Genomic DNA, 22,087 nt, shown 5'->3' with positions numbered 1-22,087 from the left:
CTAATTATGTAGAAATTCCCTTGAAATCCGCAACGCGCGGTGTTTCTTCGGAATAAACGCTGATCGGCATTTTCTTACCTGGGTATCGGTTTGGTGCGCAAGTCACGGCGTTGGAACCGCGACGACGACGCGATTACTAAGACATAAGTTTCGGATCGAGCCGACGTCGGTGTGCGGGACCTGGCTTAGGATCGTGCGCAAACACCGAATACGGTGCGAAGGTTGCCGGAATTTGACCGGAAGGACCGCGGAAGCTAACGGAACAGTACGGATTAGGACACGGGTCTTACAAGCTTGCCAACCAGACTGACAGAGAGGGAGGAAGAGAGGCCGTGCATCGATGCGGCCATGTGGGTAAGGGAGGATGAGGGAGGGAGTAGAGAGAGAGGGAGGAGCTTCGCCGACTGCTGGATTGATAGAGAAGGAGGAACTAGGAAGAGAGGGTTAGGGTCGTGCAGGCGCCAGGTGGGATTATTTTTGAAAAGGTGGGATAGGGTTTTTTTTTTTTAAAGAGTACCCTATACCGAATCGAGCTAAGTCAAGCCGAGTTTGAGCTGAGCCGAGTCGAGCTAGGGCAAGATCAAACTCGGCTCGAACTCATTTTGAGCTCCAAAAATCAATTAGACTCAGTTCAAACTCAGCTTCGATACGAGTCAATTCAAGCGAGCTACCGAGCTAAACTCTGCTCGTGTACACCTCTACGTGGGAGCCACTGATGCCACAAAAGTGTAACAAAATATCTAATTCTATCTTCCCTTCGAGGAGGTTTTGCCTACACGTGCGTACAAGTTAGGTTATGTAGACACCACAACATGTGCCAGTACGGCACATTGATACTAGATCCAATCCACTCATCATAAAGATAATCCTATTTAGATACTATTGGAGAAAGATCAAGTTAGTCCACCTCTTAGGTAGGCTACAATTCACAACAGAAATGTACGGCTGAAGCAACCTTGCTGGATTTTTTTATATTAATTATTAAGTCTGTCAAACTATTTCAAACATCATGGACCCAAATGATGAGATTAATTTTTTAAAATTTTCCATAAAATCTAGAAAATAAGATCTACCTGTTGGACGGCTTGGATATTGCACGTGTCAGCCACCCAAGCACTGTGAGCGTTTACATGATCTTCCTTGTACACGCATGCGGGCATGATAGACGAAGATATCTCCTGTTGGCGCTAGACGTTTGAAGCCTTATAAATCAAATCCCCTTCTCTCTTTCCATTATTTCTTCATTTCTCGCAATGGCAGTAACGAGCCTCCTCGTCTCTTCACTCCCTTCGACTGCCTTTCTCCTCAAAAACCCTAATTCCTCCTCTCTCCTCCTTAGTTTCTCCCCAATCTCCATTTCCATCTCCAGCAGACCTAATCCCATCGCCCTTCGGTCCATCTCCCCTTCTGCCGCATCCACTGTCGACTTCGCCGTCCCCGCTAAAACGAGCCGCCTTGATGCTGCTCCCGGAAGAAGCGACCTTCTCGACATCTCGAAGCTCGGCATCGCGGAGGAGATCGTCACCTCTCTCTCGCGACGAGGGATTACTGAGCTCTTCCCGATTCAGGTCCTCTCTCTCTCTCACTCTCTCTCAAGCCAGTCTTTCAATTTCTGAATTTTTTCAAAAAGATGTATATTGTTATGGATATTTAAATTTTGAATTAGGGAATTCTCTCTTAAATTGGATTTTTTTTTTTTTTTTGTTTTGTTTTTGAAATCGAACACTGTTCTTGAGCTAATAGGGTTAATAGAGGAATTATCGGATACTCTAGTGGAGTATGGTGGATCTTACGCTTGCAGGTGTTTGCTGTACACTAGGACATTCGTGTAGTCAATGCGGACCTTCAAAAAGGCTGTCTGGTCTCATGTCCCAGGCCACTGGCGTTCAAAATCCACGGAGGAGTTGCTGGTCCAAGTTAAGCTCACAGCTACCTGTTTTCCATGATGTCGATAGGTAGCATGTGCATGAGGTGTTTATGACTGAGAATTGCCTAGTTAAGCCACATAAATCCCTACGTATACTTGATGGGTTGTGGATAGGGGTGTCGACTGGCCATGCTTGGCCTGCGTGAGGTTGGCATGAGCCTGGCCTGTTTAATTTTTAGTCCCAAAATTTAGGTCAAGGCCCACCTAACAGGCATGAATTTAGGTCCAGTACTAGCCCATGGCTTCCATAAATGGGCCTGGATTCAGGCTGGGTGCCAATTGAAAATGTTGTTAAGTCTAGGTCCATGTTGAGCTTGTTTACTTGTTGGGCTTGAAAATCAGGCCCAAGCCTGACCTGTGGGCTGTGGCTGGCTAGGCCCGAGAGCTGGACTTGCCAGCTCTGCCCATTGACAGACTTATCTTGGGACACAGCTCTTTAACTTATGCTTACCCATGTAGGAAGGACATTGTTGTCCTTTTATGCTATTGACAAGATCCTAACCATGTGTGGTAATGCTCAACTTGAGCTGCTTAGATGAGTTAGAACACCAAAGCGACACTCACATGGTAGCTAGCAAGGTATTCCATAACGGTAATGGTGGCTGTGTGTGTGTGTGTGTGTGTGTGTGTGTGGGCATGTGGGTGTGGGCGTGTGTGCACGGGTGGGGAAATGGTACTATGAAGTCAACCTCATGGGAGCCACTGTGATCCCATCAATCAGATGCACCCTTGCATGGTGAGCCATGGGCCTAAAACTCAGGCCAATCCATGACTTAGGTGGCCCGCACCACAGACAATGATTGAGAGTGGATGCTCGCCCATTGAAACCTTCCTGATTGTATAGAGAGCCCAGTGAGATGTGGTTTAGACATCCAACCCATCCATTGTGTGTGTCCCACTTGGATGAGGGGTCACACCAAATTTTAGGCCATTCCAAAACTCAGGTGGGGCCTACTAAGTGCTTTTAGTTGTTTTAATCATTATTTTCCATGGTTTCAGATGGTGTGGCCCACCTAAGTTCTGGATATGGCTGATTTTGGCCCATCCCATAACCTAGAAGGGACCTACCAAATGCACGGTGTGGATGCCCATCACACATCACGGTGAGGCCATAGAGCTCGACCTCATGGGAAGCTCCCATGAGGTCGACCTTATAGTATCCCATGAGGTCGACCTTATAGTACCATTTCCCACACACACACATATATATATGGAGAGAGAGAGAGAGAGAGAGAGAGAGAGAGAGAGAGAGAGAGAGAGAGATTCTCAAGTCCAACTTATTGGACCTTCCAACCACTTCGGTTACTAGTGATTAATTAATGTTATTGTCAGTAATAAATAAAAGAATTGAAAAAATGGTGTTGTAAAGGTAATAATAAATGTAAGCATATATGGTGTTATTTTTCAAGTCATGAAATAACTCCTACCCAGCTTGGCGATACCGATAACATTGGTAGCTGTTCGGCCCACTTCGACCATAGCCTGTTGCAACCAATTAGCGCGGGTTATGTGTGTGATATGTACGGGTGCGCATGTCGTGCTCAGAGATTTGCTTGTAGATATGTATGGTGATGCCTCATGAAGTGGAGTCACGGCATATCAGTCGATGCCATGTATCATTATAGCAGTTGGGAGGAGAAGCGACCGAGCTCAAATGACCACATGAGTATAGGCGATTGAGTTCGAGCGGTCGCGTAACAAATAGTGCAAGGGGAAGCGAATTAAATAGAACGTGGGAAACATCTAGAAGCTGCGTAGTGGAGAGAGGTTACCATAACCGTCGGAACATAGGAAGGATCCAGAACATTCGGACCAAGCTATAAAAAGAGCAGGAATACAATAAAGCAAATCGTCTCATACCAAACCAAACAAACCCAACATTATCTGTAACTTATCTTATCAATTATCATGTTAATTTACATTTCCTAGTGTAACACGTTACTTTCTCTATCCAGTAAATTTACATTTTTAGCGCAATCTTTACTTTCTAAGTCTGCTGATTTACGTTCCTTAGCATAATCCGTAACAGTAATCTAATCTTTAACTGTAATTTGAATCTATGCTCGCTGGACTTAGTTCAATCATCGGAAATGTGTCATTCAACGGTTCACAATGGTTGATTATAAGGATTTCTTTCTCATTTATTTTAATTTGTATTGAAAAGTTCTCTCGTACGGAAGGCAAATGAGTAACCCATCATCAGAGGGCGAACCTCACCCTCTAAAAATCGCTTGATCCAATTTACACATCAAGCGAGTGGCTGAATAAGTGACCGATCTCGGTCATACACTACTTATCTGCCTACCTCAACGCTTGGGGTCGTTGTTGTTCAGTTTGAATTGGAGCCGCAAATCCAATTCTGGTACGCCCGCATATACTATATGTGAGAAAACAACGTCGAACAGTAGCGATACCGATAACACCAGTGGTATTGCTAAGTATCGCCAATGTATTGATATCGCCAATATTTTCAATTGTGTAAATTCTAGGTGTCGCTTATATTGCTAATGTATTGATATCGTCAATATTTTCGATTACGTAAATTCTAGGTGACGCTTGCATCACAAGTGTATTAACGATATTTCAATAATATCGCTAAGATATCACAAAAAGTTTATTTGTTAAAAAAAAATTCTATTTTATTTTTTATGAGCACATTGTTGTATGTAGTTTTCAATTTGTCATTGCTAATATTGATAATATATCAATATTATTGTTATCCAGTTGTTGATGATTTTTTGGCAAAATATCATGAGTTGCTGATATTCTGCAATATTGATAAATTATTGGATGGTTAGATTGTTTCTTACAACTACACATGTTTTTAAGCCCTCATTAAATGGAAACTTGTTGTGTATAAATTCTTTTGCCAAACTTTTTATTCCTAACTATGCAAATATGTGTATTTTAGCATATCCTGAAGTTTCATTGAAAATTCTACCGTTTTTCCATGTTTTCCCACATTTCCAGTTATCAACGATATTATCGGCGATATCGATATTGTTTCCATATCCCTGGGTTAGCAAAACTTGTAGCAATACCGATACTTCGAACACTTCTCCTACCTAATATTTATTAGCATTAATTTAAATTTAACAAAATCTAAACTGTGCCTAAGGTATAGTCCAACTAGTTGGACTTGAGTGTCTCATATATATATATATATTACGGCCTGTTACAGGTCATTACGAGGCCATTACGGGCAGTGTTTTAAATATCGACGATATTAGCCGATGCCTCCCACGATATATCTTGTATCCCACTTGTGCAATACGAAACTCACAAGTAGTGGGATATATCTCACATGTTCCATCTGGTGAGCATTTTTCGATTTTCAATCCTTTTTTTTTTTCTTCTTCTTCTGTAAATCATGTTAAATTAGTGTCAAATTGTTACAAATCCATGATTTTTCATGTTTTGCATTAAACATCATGGATTGGGAGCTTCAATTTTGAGATTTGGAGGAGATGGGCTGAGTTGTGGAAAATTAAAGAAATCAAAATTTCTCCCTTTCTCGCAAATTGGTTGCAATATTTGTGTCCAAACATAAAATCAAACATGTATGTAACTTGATCTAGTAATTCTTCTTTTGCTTTTGAATGTATTGCTTATGTTTCCACACATTTTCTTACATTTATAAATTATATGAATAGACTTTGAATATACTTGCATCAATCCAGTTAGACAACACATAGATTAGGACCCCATACAAAGAAAACCTATTATGTGCACTTATTTTTTGTAATGTTTTGATTTATAAGTGTGTATTGATGTCTTTTTTAACAATCAAGTTTCATTGAAAAATTCAACCAATTTCCCCATGTTTCCAACAACAGCGATGCATTATGCGATGCAACCGATATATCCCATGCGATAACCGATATGTATCCGCATCCCAAGGGTGCGACACGTAACGCGATACCGATATTTCGAACACTGATTATGGCTCAATTTTTTTGTAACGCGTAGTGGTTACCACTGTTACGTTACTTAAGGCCATTTTGACTATTATGTAACTGTTTTGGAGTAACTTGGTAGGAAAACAGAAATTGAGATTGAAACTGATGTGAGAAATGGATACAAGAAACATTTCTTTACACATTCACTATAATAGTTAAGCAAATACAAGTAGAATGTGGAAGCAGGAAACTAAGGTATTTTCAAGGGCAATGCGTTTCTAACTGACAATGGACACACAGATGCATGGGAAGCATCATGTGTCCTTATCATCATCATAGCCTTGTTGCAGGATGCATGGGAAGCATAATGTGTCCTTATCATCATCATAGCCTTGTCGCAGCTAATTGGAATTGTCCTGATAAATCCTGCTCTTCATTCCTATCCAAAGCCCAACCCTTGGCAAGTGATCAGCCAACTACCAATTCTGCCAGTAAGTTACCTGGTTGTAAGTAATACTGGGTTCAAACTGCTATTTAACATCGCAGCACATGAAGCACATGGAAATTTGAACTCTCTTGCTATTTTCCTACTATTCCTAATCTAGATGATCTCACGTGATGCATTCATATGGAAGGTTGACATTTTCTGTGTATCTCAATTGTATTTTGTATGCTTCTATAGCAAAATTCAATTTCCGAGTAATTTAATTTGTCTCACGTGTTGATGTTGTCAACGCAGGGATTTTTTTTGGGTAGTCATTTAGCCTTCCTCATGTGGTTGTGTAATAATAAGGGGCATAAATGCCCAACAGGGAATGAACAAAGTATAGAAAAGTTAGTAGCTTCCGTTGTTTTATGCTATATGCCTATTATTTAAGACAATTCTTGAAGCTTAGAGTTGAGAGATCTGTGACATGTCAAGCACCGAGTTGTTGCTAGTTAATTAAACTTTGATTTCTTAGGTCACATTTGCTCAAGATGTTATTCTGTCATTGCAGAGAGCAGTGTTGGAACCAGCCATGCAAGGCCGTGATATGATAGGAAGAGCTATTACGGGATCTGGGAAAACTCTGGCCTTTGGTATTCCCATATTGGACAAAATCATTAAAAACCGTACTCAGAGCAGGTTTGTTGTGTGCCTCAACCTTTTTCTTATAGCAGTCACTATGCTGCAATTGAATGGTTATTCATCTTTTCTGTTAACAATGAACCCATATTTTCTGTTATTCATCTTTATAGCTGTCATATATCCATCATATTTTGGTAAATGATGCTGAATTTCGTCCATATACACGATCTGCAATCAACTATTTATGTTGTCATCATGCTTCATTTCTCTTCAACTTTTTTCCTTATTTTTTTGGTTTCTTCTTGGAACCTATAAGATGGGACAACAACCACCTTTCTTCTTCTTCTACTACTACTTTTTAGATAGACTTTACCATACATTAAAAAGCACTTTCCACCTCAAAATTTCCTTTTAGTGTATTGATTTTAAGAATGGAGTTGATACACAGCCTTATCCATGATGAAAATTTTCAGTAGACATCTACATGGAACTTTTTGTGTTTTTGGTCTCTAAAAAGATACCTTTGATTCATGGTTTTTTAAAAATAAAATCTTAAAGCAAGAACCTTTGTTGTGATCTCTATGTATTATGAACATTGGCATTAGAAGTCTTCAGTATGTTAATTCCTTCATTATCATGGGGATCTTTTTGTGAATTTTTAGATGATTATTCTCCCCTCTACATTCTGAAATGGAAAGGCAGTATGTGTTTTTGGTATTTCAGATTTCCACATGATGATAACTGTGACCTACTTGGCAATCACTCGCAATTTCAATATTTGATAGTGGAGGCCAGATTTGTCATCAAAGTCTAATAAACTTTATTGATCATGGATAGTTTCATTTTCTCAATTTTTCAGTGTTAATGAACAAAATTGAAGAGAATGTTCATGAAGCACTAAACATTTAGACAAACGAGTTATCATGAAAACAGGATCCTGTTAACCATTACCTGGTAATTAGAGAGGAGGGTTTAATTATCACTTTTGAATTTTAATAGGTTAATAAGTATTAATTGTTAAACTCCGATAGTGGGTAATTTATACAATGGTCAAGATGTAAGTGATCAATATTGGATAATTTATAGAAGTGTTAGGTCGAATTGGGCAACCTTTTTCTCAATTGACCTCTTGATAATGAACCTAAGTGGTGTAACTAATGGTATATCCTATCTTACTCATAGAGTATTTGATAAATATTTTCCTGGTTTCAGGCAAAAAAGAGTTCCCTCTGCTCTGATTTTGGCGCCTACTCGTGAACTAGCACGCCAGGTGCAAAAGGAATTCAAAGAATCTGCACCACATTTGAGCAGTGCCTGCCTCTACGGAGGAATGCCAATCATGAATCAAATGCGTATGCTTGGGTTTGGTATAGACATTGCAGTTGGCACTCCTGGCAGGATTATTGACCTGGTTGAAAGGGGTGCCTTGGATCTATCGGAAGTGAAGTTTGTTGTGCTAGATGAAGCTGACCAGATGTTGGCTATTGGTTTCCAAGATGACGTCGAGCGTATTTTAAGTTACTTACCTGCAAAGAAACAATGCATGCTATTTTCAGCAACAATGCCTTCATGGGTTAATGAGCTGTCAAGGAAGTATTTAAGGAATCCTTTGGTAATTGATCTGGTGAGTCACTCATGTTTCTTGTTGAATTTTTTGCCTTCACTCTTCACATATTGTCTCCTGAGGAGAGTCTTGTCTTTATTTTTTTAGCAACTGCTATTTGGTTTACTAGGGTAAATTTTCTGGTACAATTTTGCTGATGGTTACCTTGTCCTTCTTTTGGCATTAGGTTGGTGATTCAGATCAAAAGTTAGCTGATGGCATTTCTCTCTATTCAGTTGCCTCAACTGCTTCTAGGAAGCCAAATATTCTTCCTACTTTGATCACCGTAAGTGCACAACTCTTTTTGCAAAGAATTGCTTGAGAAGTTTGAAGCTCTCCTATCTAGTGTTCGAAGTATCGGTATCACTACAAGTTTCGCTGGCCAGGGATACAGAAACAATATCGATATCGCCGATAATATCGCTAATAACTGGAAATGAGGGGAAACATGGGAAAAACAGTGGAATTTTCGGTGAAACTTTAGGAGATGTTAAAATGGACATATTTGCATATTTAGAAATAAAAAAAATTGCAAAAAGAATACATACATAACAAGTTTCCATTTAATGGGGCCTTAAAAGCATGTGCCGTTGTAAGAAATCAGTCCAACCATCGCATCTAGTGTATTTAACCATCCAACCTTCCATCCAAACATCCATCGATATTGCAAAATATCAACAACACATGATATTTCACCAAGAAATCGTCAACAATTGGAAAGGAAACGAAAGTTTGTAGTCTCAATATCGCCCATGTTGCGATATCGATAATATCGAGATGTTATCAATATTATTAATGACAAATTGAACACTACATACAACCATGTGCCCATGAAAACAAAATTGAAATAAAAATTTACTATTGAAATACCGTCGATATACTTATGATACAAGCAGTACCTAGAATTTACAGTAAAAAATATTGGTGATATTGATGCGTTGGCAATACAAGCGACACCTAGAATTTACATAGTTGAAAATATTGACGATTACATTTGCGATATTGATATGTTGGTGATACTTAGCGATACATTGCTAGTACCTGGAATTTTTGATATACCAGCGTTATCGGTATTGCTGAGCTGGAGATAAAGATAATATTGGAGATAATTCGAACATTGCTCTTATCTTTTGGAGGATTTCAGAATTATTTCACTTTGTTGTGGATGCAAGTATGGCACCTTTTTCTCAAGAACTTGAAGGGAAATTTTGGGTTTTGGCTTTATTCTCTAGTTTTCTAATCATGCAAGTTTCTTCTTTTGTTTATTGATGTATTGTTGTTATGCTGTCTATAATATGAGGCCCTCACGTAACTAAGTGAATCATAAATAATGCGCATGAAGGCTCCTGTTGTGGATTTATTAACTTCTAATGATTATAAAATCATCTAAAGGACCACGGCATGAGTTTATGATTTTAAGCAAAGTCTCCATGCTTCAGAGCAATTCAGTATGTATTGAATTGTGTGCCAGGTGAATGGTTCTCTAATAAGAGATGTGAAGAAGGGCATTCGTTTTCTTCTCTTTTGAGATGCCATTTTCTACTTCTTTTAGCTTTGTTTTTACCCATTGGTGTTCTTTTTGTTCTATTGGGAGTACTAGGAATTTTGAATCTTGCGTAACTGTCGATTTAAATATGAATCTTGCGTAACTGTTAATAGATTCAAATTTGAATCATGTGTAACTGTTGATAAATTCACATTTGAATCTTGTGTAACTGTCGATAGATATAAATCCTTCTACAAAATAGTCCCTACAAATCAGGGATCCTTTAATTCATTTCTATCCATGCATGTATATATATTGGTGGAAGGCTGTTGTTGAAATGCAAGCTTTTCCTCTCAATTCGAACTTACCACGTTCCAAACCCCTCTAATACTCCTGAATGGCTTTCATACTACCAAGCTAGCAGCAGTATGGTTTCATTGGACTTCAACCTGATTTATTTCCTGCTTCTTCGTTAGCATTTGAGAATTAAATTTTTGATGTTCAGAAATATGGGCAAGGAGGAAAAAGCATTGTTTTCACAAAAACAAAGAAAGATGCTGAAGTACTTTCAAGATCAATGGGTGGTCTCCTTGGGAGTCGAGCATTGCATGGAAACATGCAGCAGTTTCAAAGGGACAGAACTCTTACTGCTTTTCGTGATGGACGGTTCAATGTTCTGGTTGCCACTGATGTTGCAGCTCGTGGACTTGATATTCCTAATGTTGACCTGGTACTGCATTCCACAACTTTTAAATGCCTGCCTTTTCTCTTAGGATGGTTTAGTAAACACTAGTTCTGTGTAGGCTGTATCTTCTCACAGTACAGATCTGTGCAGGTTGTTCATTTTGAAATACCAAACACATCTGAGATTTTTGTTCATCGATCTGGCCGAACGGGACGTGCGGGGAAGAAGGGAACAGCAGTTCTTATCTTCACTGAGAGTCAGCGCCGTGCAGTCAGGTTTATTGAGCGGGATATTGGCTGCAAATTTGAAGAGGTATGCTGTATACTTCTGCTTTAGGAGAAATTTCATCATAGGGGTCCTACTCTTGTTGATTTAGGGCATCCTGCATTGTCTTCATTCTCAATGCATGTGCCAGTTATCTTTAAACCAAGTGTTATGTAGAGTAGACCCAAATTCTTTTACATGTTCAAATATATGACATGGAGTCAGCCTTTTTTCTTTAATAAGACTGAAGTTCTGCCCTTATATGAGAAGTGACATGTACCTCACCAGATACAATTGTAATTTAAATCATAGGTATGCCAACAAGCTGTGAACTGATTCATTGAACTAATTATCTAGTTTAAGCTATTGCCCTATTAGTTTTTGAGGCTATAGAAAATTACAAACCATGTACAGCAGTCTCATTTACAAATGAAAAGTAAAAAAAATAAAAAGGAAAAGAGAGAAGAAGAAGAAAAAGTAAAGATCCAGAGCAAAGTGATCCTGGACCAGGTTACCATGGCTTGAATAATTTCTTGCAATTTAAGAGAATATTTTCTTGTTTCACTATGCTACTTTTCTTCATGACAAGCCAATATTTGTTTCCATGGCACAAACTTGACACAATTAGCTTGGGCATCTTGAAGGTTTGAACTGGTCATTAGCCACCAACATGTGTGAAGTTTCTCAGCCTGAGTTTGAATGTGTTCTAGTGAATTGAATAAAAAACATTCAGTTTAATCAAGAGGAAAAGACTAAACGAATGGTGTCTTTTAGTATTCATAATGGAGAAGGATCCCTCGCAGTATTCCTTTGAAGTCCAACTTGGAAGTAACACAATTGCGATTTGGAGCTTAGAGCCTCAATATGAACGCTAGGTAAAGAAATCATAATTTGGTTATTTCTACTTTATTAGACTAAGAAACTGTAATTCAATTCAATAGTTCATCCAAACGTACCCTCAGTGTTGACATCATATTCTAACTGGCTATTATTTTATTATCAGCTGCCAAGATTCAAAGATGACGTGAGGAGCATAACAGGGATTATGGATGTGGAAGAGAGCCATTATAGGAGACATGATGACTCGCTAGGAGACCGCGTTGGGCATTCTGATCATCGCCGCTTTGGAAATTTTGCGGGATCTCGAGGACAAAACTATGGCTATACTAGTGAGACTAGAGGCCGGCGTTCTAATGCATTCAGCCAGTCAGATGGAAACTTTGAAGGTTATGGAAGCTCCAGAAGGAACCACTATTCAAGGAATCTAGGGACAAGGCACAATCATTCTGCAAAACCCGGAAGAACCCAGTTGCCCAATTATGATGACTTTGAGAATAACAATTTCACTAGGAATGCAAGTGCTCGTTCGAATAGCTCTGGGCGGCGTTCAAGATCTACAGTTTCAAAATATGAGACGGGATCATTTACCTCCGAAAGAAACTATGATAATGACCTGGATCTAATGGGGGAGAAGAGACGTTCTAGAATTTCCAACAGCAGCACCGATGATTTCAAGCAGATACTCGATGCGCTTAGGGATCACTCGTGATTCCGAAGAAAGCCAAAAGTCTCAGCTTAATTTGATTCTTGATGACTTGAGTGTCAGGTACTTTGCAATTTTGTCGCATTTAATCTTTTTATATTACAATGCCTCATGTTAGAATATGATCTAGTTCTTTGCTAAGTTCTCTCATGTACTCTTTTGTAGTTCTTTGAGTCCTGACATCTCAACTTTCTTTACTATGCAAACCTGGCAATGTGCCAGGCTGACCAGTCAAGTTTCTGTGTCCAACAGCCATGGGCAGGCCTAGGGCCAGGCAAACCTGAATTCCAAGACTGGCCCGACTAATAAACTGGCTGAACCTGGACCCAGATTTGGCAACATTTTGTTATCTAGTCTCTGTCTGAGTCTGGGTACAGGCCCATTTGTGAGCGTGATGGGTCCAACCCAATTAATAAATGGGCTATGACCAGCCTGACTTTTGGATCAATTAAAAGATGGCTGACCAAGGCCTGGCCCAAATCGAGCCCATTGCCAGAATTTGTAAGTACTCTTGCAATGTCATGTTGACTTAACCATAGATAATTGATGTTAGATTTTTTAATTTTTGTATCCAGGATTCATGGAGCAGCATGGCTGTTGACTGTGGCATCTTTGCAAACTCTGTATCTTCCATCTTTTAGATGCATCCACCAAAATGAAGTTTTGCATTTTGCGAGTCCCAGCATTTGCGCAAATAGAGAGATATCTTTGGCAGTGGATGAGGATGTTGGTCGTTGAGGTGATGCTTCTCACTCAAGATCCTCTTCCAGACTTCTGCCCCTCGGGCTGTTATATCATCATGATCCTCCCATCTATTGTTCATCATTTATATCAAGTGTCTGAATTACAGATTGAAAACGGCTGCTGAGAGCTTTGTTTATTGGTTGAATTGCAAAATGGTGGCTTCAAAAGAAAGTGATATACAGTGAATTTCTCATTGTTTCATGAATATCATAGGTGATTCCAACTCTTACAATTGCTCAATTGATTGATTTTCACTATGCTTCTGAATGTTGTCACATGTGTGCTCAGGTGTCTATACATATGTGGGTTTTATCAAATATTCATTAAGAAATTCTGTAACTGAATTGTAATTGGTAGTTGTGAAGTGTGATTTAGGATCCATTTAGATGCTGAATTGAACTGAATTGCAATTTATAGAGGAAGTGACCAAAATTGTAGTGTACTATTTCAATTCTTAATGACAGTGAAACTCCCAATTAAAATTTGTCAACAATTTGGGCTAGTACCTCATTAAGGGTGGAGTGGGGTTATTCCCTCTTTCGTTATGTACTCTTTATTGGTATCAAATGATTGCAATTCTATTAAAATTGAACATCCAAACACATTTTAATGTATAATTTGAAGTTGAGAAGGGCATACAAGTCTTTCTCAGTTTTGAAGAATTGAGTTCTTAGGTTGTCCAGAAGCTTTCCTAAAATGTCACATTGACAAAAAATGATCCAGTGCTCTCAGAGCACTATAACTGAATCTCAGAGCACACTATAAGTTATAGTGCTTCTAATTTCATGGGACATTTGGACAGTCCAATCGATCAATCTCAGTATCCCTTAGTTCTGCCAAACAATTTTCATGGTTTGCCATGGAAAAAACCGATCAATCCAAGCATAAATTGGCCTTCTCTTTTATAGCAATCTATTTTCCATGCCATGGATACAATGGTTAGATTACCCAATAAAAGAGGCTCTAGAACATTAAACGGTCCATGATGGTCTAATAGATACCTTGAATTGTGAAGGATGTGAAATGTAGATTCCTCAAAGACAGCGAATGGGGCAAAGCTGACTGGCAGGCCATGGATATCATCAGCAGTCGGCAGACAATAATGGCAGGCCTTGCGAGGAATATGCAAATGTGGGGTGGATACTCTTACTTCCAAAAGGTCGGCCAGGGAAAGTCATCACATGGGATGGAAGGCTGATTTAATGGGGGGGCATGCTGGCCATACTCCCGTCTCTAGTGAACTTCTAGATGATTTTGTCAACAGTTTAAGCACCCCAGAAATGGATGCTAATGATTCTGTCTAAAATGTCAGGTGGCCAAGTCTTTTAATTATATGGATATTCTAGGTTTGAAGTGATCCTTGTGGCAGTAGGTGAGGGGCCTCAACTGAATCACCAAGTTCAATTTCTTAAGTAGCTTTCTGTTCTAGGAGGGGTAATAAGGACTGATCTCTCCGACCACATGTTAATTTTCCTACCAGCGCCCACAATGTGGTGGATACCAGCATTGATGATATCTTGCATCTTCAGAGTGCTTTTCCATGTAGAGATGTTCGACGGTTATCCAACCTCTTTTCATGCAGACGTCGTTCATCACTTGGCACCAGAAAGTGGCCTGTCCATAAAGGGTTCTCCACCACAAATTTCCATGGTGTTGTTCATTTTTCAAGGAATTGATTCCAAGTCCATTTGATGCCTTGCGGAGGCACATAGAGTTCCATTTGACATGCTATTCGTCGTTGTTGCTCTTGCTGCAGTTGTTCCATAGGAATTCCTTTGACAATTTTCAACATATGAGACAACAATTTTGTGGATTCTGCTGCAGGAGCTAAGATAGATGGAGTGCTGGTCAGGGTGGAGCTGATAGGGGCAAGGCTTCCAGTATGGGACATGAGCTTGACCTTCCAACAGGCAATCTTGTTATGCAGCCATAGGGAAGTTGAGATGCATAGTCCAAGTGATTTGCATGATAGGAAGGTGATAAACAACACACCTCTTAGTAGGATCATCCGATTCCTCAAAAAGGATGGATGATTTTTCAATTCTGACAGTCTAACCATCTAGTTGAACAAATTTGTCTAGCGACTCTTTGATAGACCTAGCAATGGCCTTAGTGTAGATAACGAAGCTGTCTGCAAAAAAGAGGTGAGAAATTTGCGAACCATGTCTGGAGAAGATGATTGATCAGAACCCACTCAAGGGAAGGACCTCTGCCCAACAGATAAAAGGGTAAGGGAAAGTGGATCACCTTGATGAATTCCTCTTTCAGGAATGATGGGGCAACCAAGAGAACCATTAATCAAGATGATGTAACCAATATGACACATTCCAAGTTTTCACCATCTTTTTTCATAAATCCAACTTCCTGAGGCAAGAATAGATGAAATACTAGGGCAAACAGTCATGGACCTTTTCCAAATAAATCTTAATGCGGAGTTTAGCTAGCCAAGACACCATTTTGGAAAAGGAGTGGGCTTCTTTAGCTAGGAGGACATAGTCAACATTTTGTCTACTTGTGTAAAAAAATCTAACTCATGGAGACAAATCCAAGAATAGATAGGCCTGAGCCCATTGACAAAAATTAAAAATAAAAATCAATACAACTTTGTGGCTGACATTTCACAAGCTGATTGGCCGGAATCAGTCTATACTTAAATGGTTGTGGTTCCTTGGTAACAAGAGTAGTTAGAGCATCCCTCGATTAGGTCATCCCTTGAAATCCTAGCCCAGAATCTCTGGATTTGAAAGATATAACCTTATTGGACAATCTTCTTCTCAAGAGAGTCGAGTTCCTTGGTTGATTATGAAACTGTTTTAGGGATCATTCAAATCTTTGTTTAGTAACCCCTTTTTTGGTGTGACTGTTCCCGAAGATGTCTTTATTCCACTAATTTCACAGCTAAATTAGCCAGGTTATAATTCCAATCCTAGCTTTTCGAGTCTCCATGGATGGAAACAGTATTGAAAAAGTCAGGTAGGACATCCACATTGCTGCAAATCAGAACACAGGTGCAAAACCAGTCTTTGGAGGCACAAGGTTAGCCGCAATGTGCCCATGGTCGAGTCTAACAATTTTTCAAAAGGAATTTTCTACATAGTTAAACTCACCCATCAGAATCCATGCCAAAAAAATACTGCCGTTCACAATAATCAATTCTTCCCAAAGTAGTTGGGGAGATGAAGCCCACCAAAAGGCATTTGATAAACTTTAGGGGCTGTTTTCGATAGTAGGAAAAGGGAAAATAAAAAAAGAAGAAGAACGATTGTTCTCATGATGGTATGTTTCATTATGTTTGAATAGTAAAAGAAACATTAGATTTTAAAAGAAATCATTACTTGTACGCCATAATCGAATTCTCATACATATGACTATTTCGAGAGCTCTATGAGATTTCTACCTCTATCACTACAATTTTCGTTTCCTTTATTTTCCTACCATTCAGACACGCCTTGTAACAATCTATCGGCATTCCATTTTGAAACTCTAGTTTCAACAAAAATGAAGTATACCCTCAACATACAGTTATATGCATACTTCTCCCTATGAATTTGCCTCCATTTTGAAATTCCTAAATTGAATCCCATAATTTCTCAAGAGGTGACCACTGCTATTTCATTTTCAATGAAAGGCTTTACACATTTAGAAGAGGGTCCCTCCTGATAACATGCCTTCATGTGACTATGTTCTGCCCCTCCTCTAGCCTGGCCTCCTAGGGCTGAACCCATTTTCAGGCCTAGTCTGGCTTCCTCTGATCTGGGCAAACTAATCCTACAAACATGGTCTCCCAACCACACACGTCTACTCTTTATTTTATGAAATTGCAAGAAACACATATGCAAGGGATGCAGTCACTCCCTACAATGCAGTGGGGCACACATGACTACCATCATCCACGCTCCGGCATCTAGATCTGGCTCACCTGGTTACCTGACCATCCTAACTGCCAGGCCAATGCATCTGCAAGGTTGGGTCCCACCTGTCGAAGGGGCTGAGATCTTACACATGCATAATCATCTTATCTTACGAGAAGATATACTTAAAAAGAGAATTTGATGCACTGGAAGATTGTGCTGGATGATATACTGTCACTTAAAAATTGCGTAGATGTATCATGAACCAAAAATCATGCTTATTTGATTATTTGACTATTATATTGGTGGACACGTATTGTACGGTTGAAAAGGTAAAATATCTGGTTGTCTTATTTCAAGAAATGACTGGAGATTCGACAATTAGCCAGTTTATAAGAGTTCATGATGCCACGTAGAAATTCTTGATGCGGTAGCATCGGGCCTCATGCATGGCCCGAGTATGAAATAACTTTCATACTTAAAAAAGGGGTTTGAAATGGGCCCAAGAATAAGAGCAGCTTGGAGTGGGGTCTTGAAAACCTTTAGAAAAATGATGGAGATGGCCCACTAATGAGAGGGATGCTCGGTTAGATTCCCGCACTCCATGAGCTTCTCACTCAACACCGATAAACCGTCTAATCATCATCATCATCTTCTCGTATCCACATCACACCGACTCTCTCTCTCTCTCTCTCTACTCGAATGTCTCCCCACCCGTCTTATATTTAAATCCACTCCGTCCATCAGGTGAGAACCATTATTTTAACCATACACGATAATATCTTTCCGAGAAAAAGCTCTAATGGGCCACATCAATGGGAACAATGTATACTGCTCCTAAAATCTCTAATATCGCACGGTGTGGGCCATTTGATATTTGGATCAAGCTGACTTTTGTATCTTCCTTTCATGCCGGTATTAACAGGTTCGATGAATACAATCTATAGTGGCCCCACACACAAACTGGCATCCATCCCCTTGTTCCCCTAGGCTTGGCCCATCTGCCTGATTTTTTTATTTTAATTTTTTGCCACAGGTCCTTAGAATAGAGGATAGGACTTAGTAGGCACAGTGGATTTTACGTATACAATAGAGTGGGCCCCACAAGGCTGAGTGTTTTACACGCATTTCCTAGAACAGGCGTTGCATAGGATTCCGGTCCTGCGAAAATAGACTTAGTACGATGCAAGCAGTAGAGCATTATTTGATGAATGAATGAATGAATGAGGTGTACTTGCACCTCTACGAAATTCCATAACCGTCAAATCAAGGGACCCAAAACCACTACCTACCTCCATTGCCCACACCCGTGTTTCGGGCAATAGGCTCATACTCTGGCTGCATGTGATTCTTGATACGCAGGCATTTATATAAATTGTACACCTGGCATACGTTAGTTCAAATAAAACTAACGAAATTGTGGAACCCGCCTTTGCTAAGTCACATTCCAAAATTAAGACTGCTTGAACACTCCTAGCCTCTGATTTGTGGACACTTGTGCAGTTGAAGCAGGTAATCACATATTTTTCTTTTTCAATCCATTAGTCAGATAATCATATAAAAACTGTAATTTTTGGTCCATGATACATCTATTTTGGGTTCCATAATTTCGACCGTTTAATTTAAATCACTTGGGTGCCACCCAACAACCATCATATAAATGGTTTAAATTATTAATTCCTGCCGCAGATCCAAATTAAGTGATCAAGCATTTGGAATTACACACAAGCAATATCCAGACCTTTCATATACTGGTCCCTACAGTGGATGATCATAAAAATCTTATCTAGACGGTGATCTTTACCACTGATAGGAGGGATGGTAACAATCTACGTTTGTTAAAAAGTCCTACCAATGGTGGATGTTAAATGGGCAAAGAGCATCTGATCAATGGCTAGGATCATCTAAATAGTTCGATATTTTATGTGGCCTATTCGTCGAACATATCAGACATGTGGGCCATAATGAGAAGAGAAAAATGTTTATTTTGTACAAAATAAATTTTACATTTTACCGTAGGATCTACATTTACATGCTTGTGTAATGCCTTTTCATTGTCAGCAAACTAATGCAATATCCAAACCGTTCATTGTTGGGTCTGATCAAATCTATGACCTGGCCCCAAGTGGGTCTACTCATGAGGTGGACCACCCTCAGATGCCCACGGTGTTAATGATGTGGACTCCCAATCTGTGTGGAATATCAGACATGGGATATGCATAGTTACCTCCATCACACACAAACTCGTTCCAGTTGGAGAATCTGTGGAACCCAATTAAATCTGTACAAAGTTCAAACATCTCCCGTGCTATGTGAACAAGCCTCACATGTGCGAGAAAGGCATACGTGTGCAAGATCAGAGCCGCTCGTCAGACAGTATCCTGAATTCCTTGTATTCAATGCTATATCTGAAAAAATCAGCCTATGCTATCATCAGGTGGGCTATACCTGTACAAAATAAATGTACGGTTCAGAAAATTTTGAGAAATGGTTCGAATTCCAAGTACTTGTGCTGCCGACCTGATGGCCATTTTGGACTAATTTCAGATACGTGGAATCTACACAGCAAAGATCGCCTGACAACTTGATCCAATCTTACACACGTGTGACGTGAGTGCACCAGAGCGAGTGCAGTTTCGCATTTCTCTAAGTATGGATGGATTTACGCATTAGTAGTGATCCGTAGAGTGCGGTTTTCATTTGATGCAAATAAGGCCCATGGGATAGTGATCCAAACCGTTGGTATTATACGAACAGTCCCCGATCGATGGATACGTCCTAAAACATACCCAAGAGTGGAAGAATTTAGAGACCATTGATGGATTTCTCTTCTTAACGGTCGATTTCAGGCCACATAAAAGGATAGATTATCCAATCACGGGAACTTTTGAGGAATGGTCCATCCAGAATATGGACCAACATTTCAATGGTCTAGATCAACGATAAATGGGATATGCCATGCATGACCCCTGATGGTCGATGGATCATCCTAGCTACCTTTATACATAATCCCCGACCGGTGTATTGGGTTTTTATTCCGTAGAAGCGGGGCCCATAGTTCACTGATCGAGGCTGTTGGTGTGATGGGCCCTACCGATGTTGGATCCTTTCCAATAATATTTTGGATTGGGAGTATTGTTTGATTAAAGAGTTGTAGATCTCTATACACGTCCTTTAATTTATAGAGAGATCAAAGCGATAACAAGTAACCTAACCCTAATTGATCTACAGGCCATGGGCCCCACATGACAAAAGAATGGGCCTAAAGATGGGCCCACTCCATCTATCTCAATTATCTTAATAGGGAGATCTTAGCCATCCAATCTTGGTCTCTTTTTATCTGAACACAGATTGTTGTTGCTTCTCGTCTTTGCAGTCCGTTTGCAGGCTACAAACCAAAAAATTGAAGTATCAGGATTTTTAAGTCGAGTAGAATTTCGAGGGGTCGTCCATCCACAGAGGGCCCACCAGATTAGCGGTCTGGATCACCTAGTCATTGGACCCGATTTTACAAACTAAAAACCCAAGTATATTATTCATATCCCGAGTGGATGATCATATAATTCTACAGCTAATAATTGCTTTCGAAATTCGAAGTGCACTTATCACATGGGACCCACCATGATGAACTCGCTCATCACACGTTGAAAGATGGCATTCATGTAAGAGATCCCAGCCGTTCACCAGATAGGACCGTGTACGTAGACGTCTTAGGTAAAAAATTAGACCAGCCATCTTATCTTACAGGAAACAGATGTGCTTGAACATCGACCGTCGGTTGATATCTCTTTACTCTACAGTTCTTTTTGTGCAAATATCTTCCAGAGTAAAATTAGTCCATTTTCTAGAAACTGGTCGGCTTTGATCTCTTACACGTGTGTCGTATTGGCTCGTATGAGAGGTGAGCACCATTAAAAGTGCTACCACTAGAGTGGTACTCCAGGGTCTCGCGAATGCTGATGATGTGTCTTCTCAGCTTTTTGATGATATAATAATGTAAATCCGTTTCAGACAACACTAAGTATGAGATCGACCGCTTTTTATCTTGTTTTGTGGTGGCCCACTAGTCAGATCTTATTTTGAGGACCAGGATTGCCTGCGACAGCCTGTCCTAGACAGGAAGCTAGGTGGGCCCCACTGTTATGTTTGTGAGAAATCTACCCTGTCTATCCATTTTTACGGATCATATTACGACAAGAGGGTAAAAATGAGCCAAATACAAATCTCAAGTGGGCCAGATGATAAGAAATAGTGAGGATTGAACATCTACCATTGAAATATTCATAAGGCCACAGAAGTTTTGAATCAGATTAATATTTTTGTTTTTTCAGTTTATCCCAATAGAAATGACGTTATGAACGGTTTGGATGGCATATAAACATCACGGTGGGCACGAAAGAGGTTTCAACGGTAAGCATTTGTCCTGTCGTGCAGCCCACGTGATTGTTGGATTTGACTCATTTTTTAAACCCATGCCTAAAATGATCTGAAAAAACGGATGGATGGGGTGGATTTCTCAAAAGCAACACGGTGGACCCCACCTAGCTTCCTGCCGCAGGAAGTTCCTGTGACAGGCCGTGGCAGGCAATCCTCGTCCTTATTTGAATTTTGTTTTGTGGCGGTCCACTAGTCAGATGTTATTTTAATATTATTTTGGATGGCCCACTAGTCATATCTGATTATGATGCACCAAACACATTGGTACACCATCGTAGTCCATATGCTCCCTTATGGACATCAAACCATCCCATTAAAGAAAGGAGGTGGATCAATGCCATAGAGTACGTTGATCAGATCATTTGTATTCGTCCTAGAGATAGATGATACAGTATCCTCCAGTCTTCATTTATACAAGTGGGCCACGCTGTTGGATGATCAAGACCGTTGATATATTGGGTCCCGGCAGTGGGTGGACCAATCCTCACAGAAACTTCTGACAGGATAACCATAACTCTTCAATTGGTTTCCTGCAAATAGACGGCCAAGAAAAGATAAACAGAAACAAGACAAAAGAAT

The 22,087-nt window shown here is 39.9% G+C and overlaps 1 protein-coding gene across 1 annotated transcript; it reads left to right on the top strand.

The window, feature by feature from the left end:
• Window positions 1–1,188: 1,188 nt before the first annotated feature.
• LOC131242473 (DEAD-box ATP-dependent RNA helicase 53-like) lies at window positions 1,189–13,477 on the top strand. Its single transcript, XM_058241125.1, has 8 exons — window positions 1,189–1,568; window positions 6,825–6,952; window positions 8,108–8,519; window positions 8,686–8,784; window positions 10,490–10,714; window positions 10,820–10,981; window positions 11,937–12,539; window positions 13,052–13,477. Exons 1-7 carry the CDS (start codon window positions 1,254–1,256, stop codon window positions 12,480–12,482), a joined length of 1,887 nt encoding a protein of 628 aa, XP_058097108.1. The 5' UTR covers window positions 1,189–1,253; the 3' UTR covers window positions 12,483–12,539; window positions 13,052–13,477.
• Window positions 13,478–22,087: the final 8,610 nt, after the last annotated feature.

This window comes from Magnolia sinica, chromosome 4 (genome assembly GCF_029962835.1).
Source record: "Magnolia sinica isolate HGM2019 chromosome 4, MsV1, whole genome shotgun sequence".
NCBI lineage: Eukaryota > Viridiplantae > Streptophyta > Magnoliopsida > Magnoliales > Magnoliaceae > Magnolia > Magnolia sinica.
Note: the sequence above shows the minus strand (reverse complement) of the source record. Positions and strands in the feature narration are given on the sequence as shown.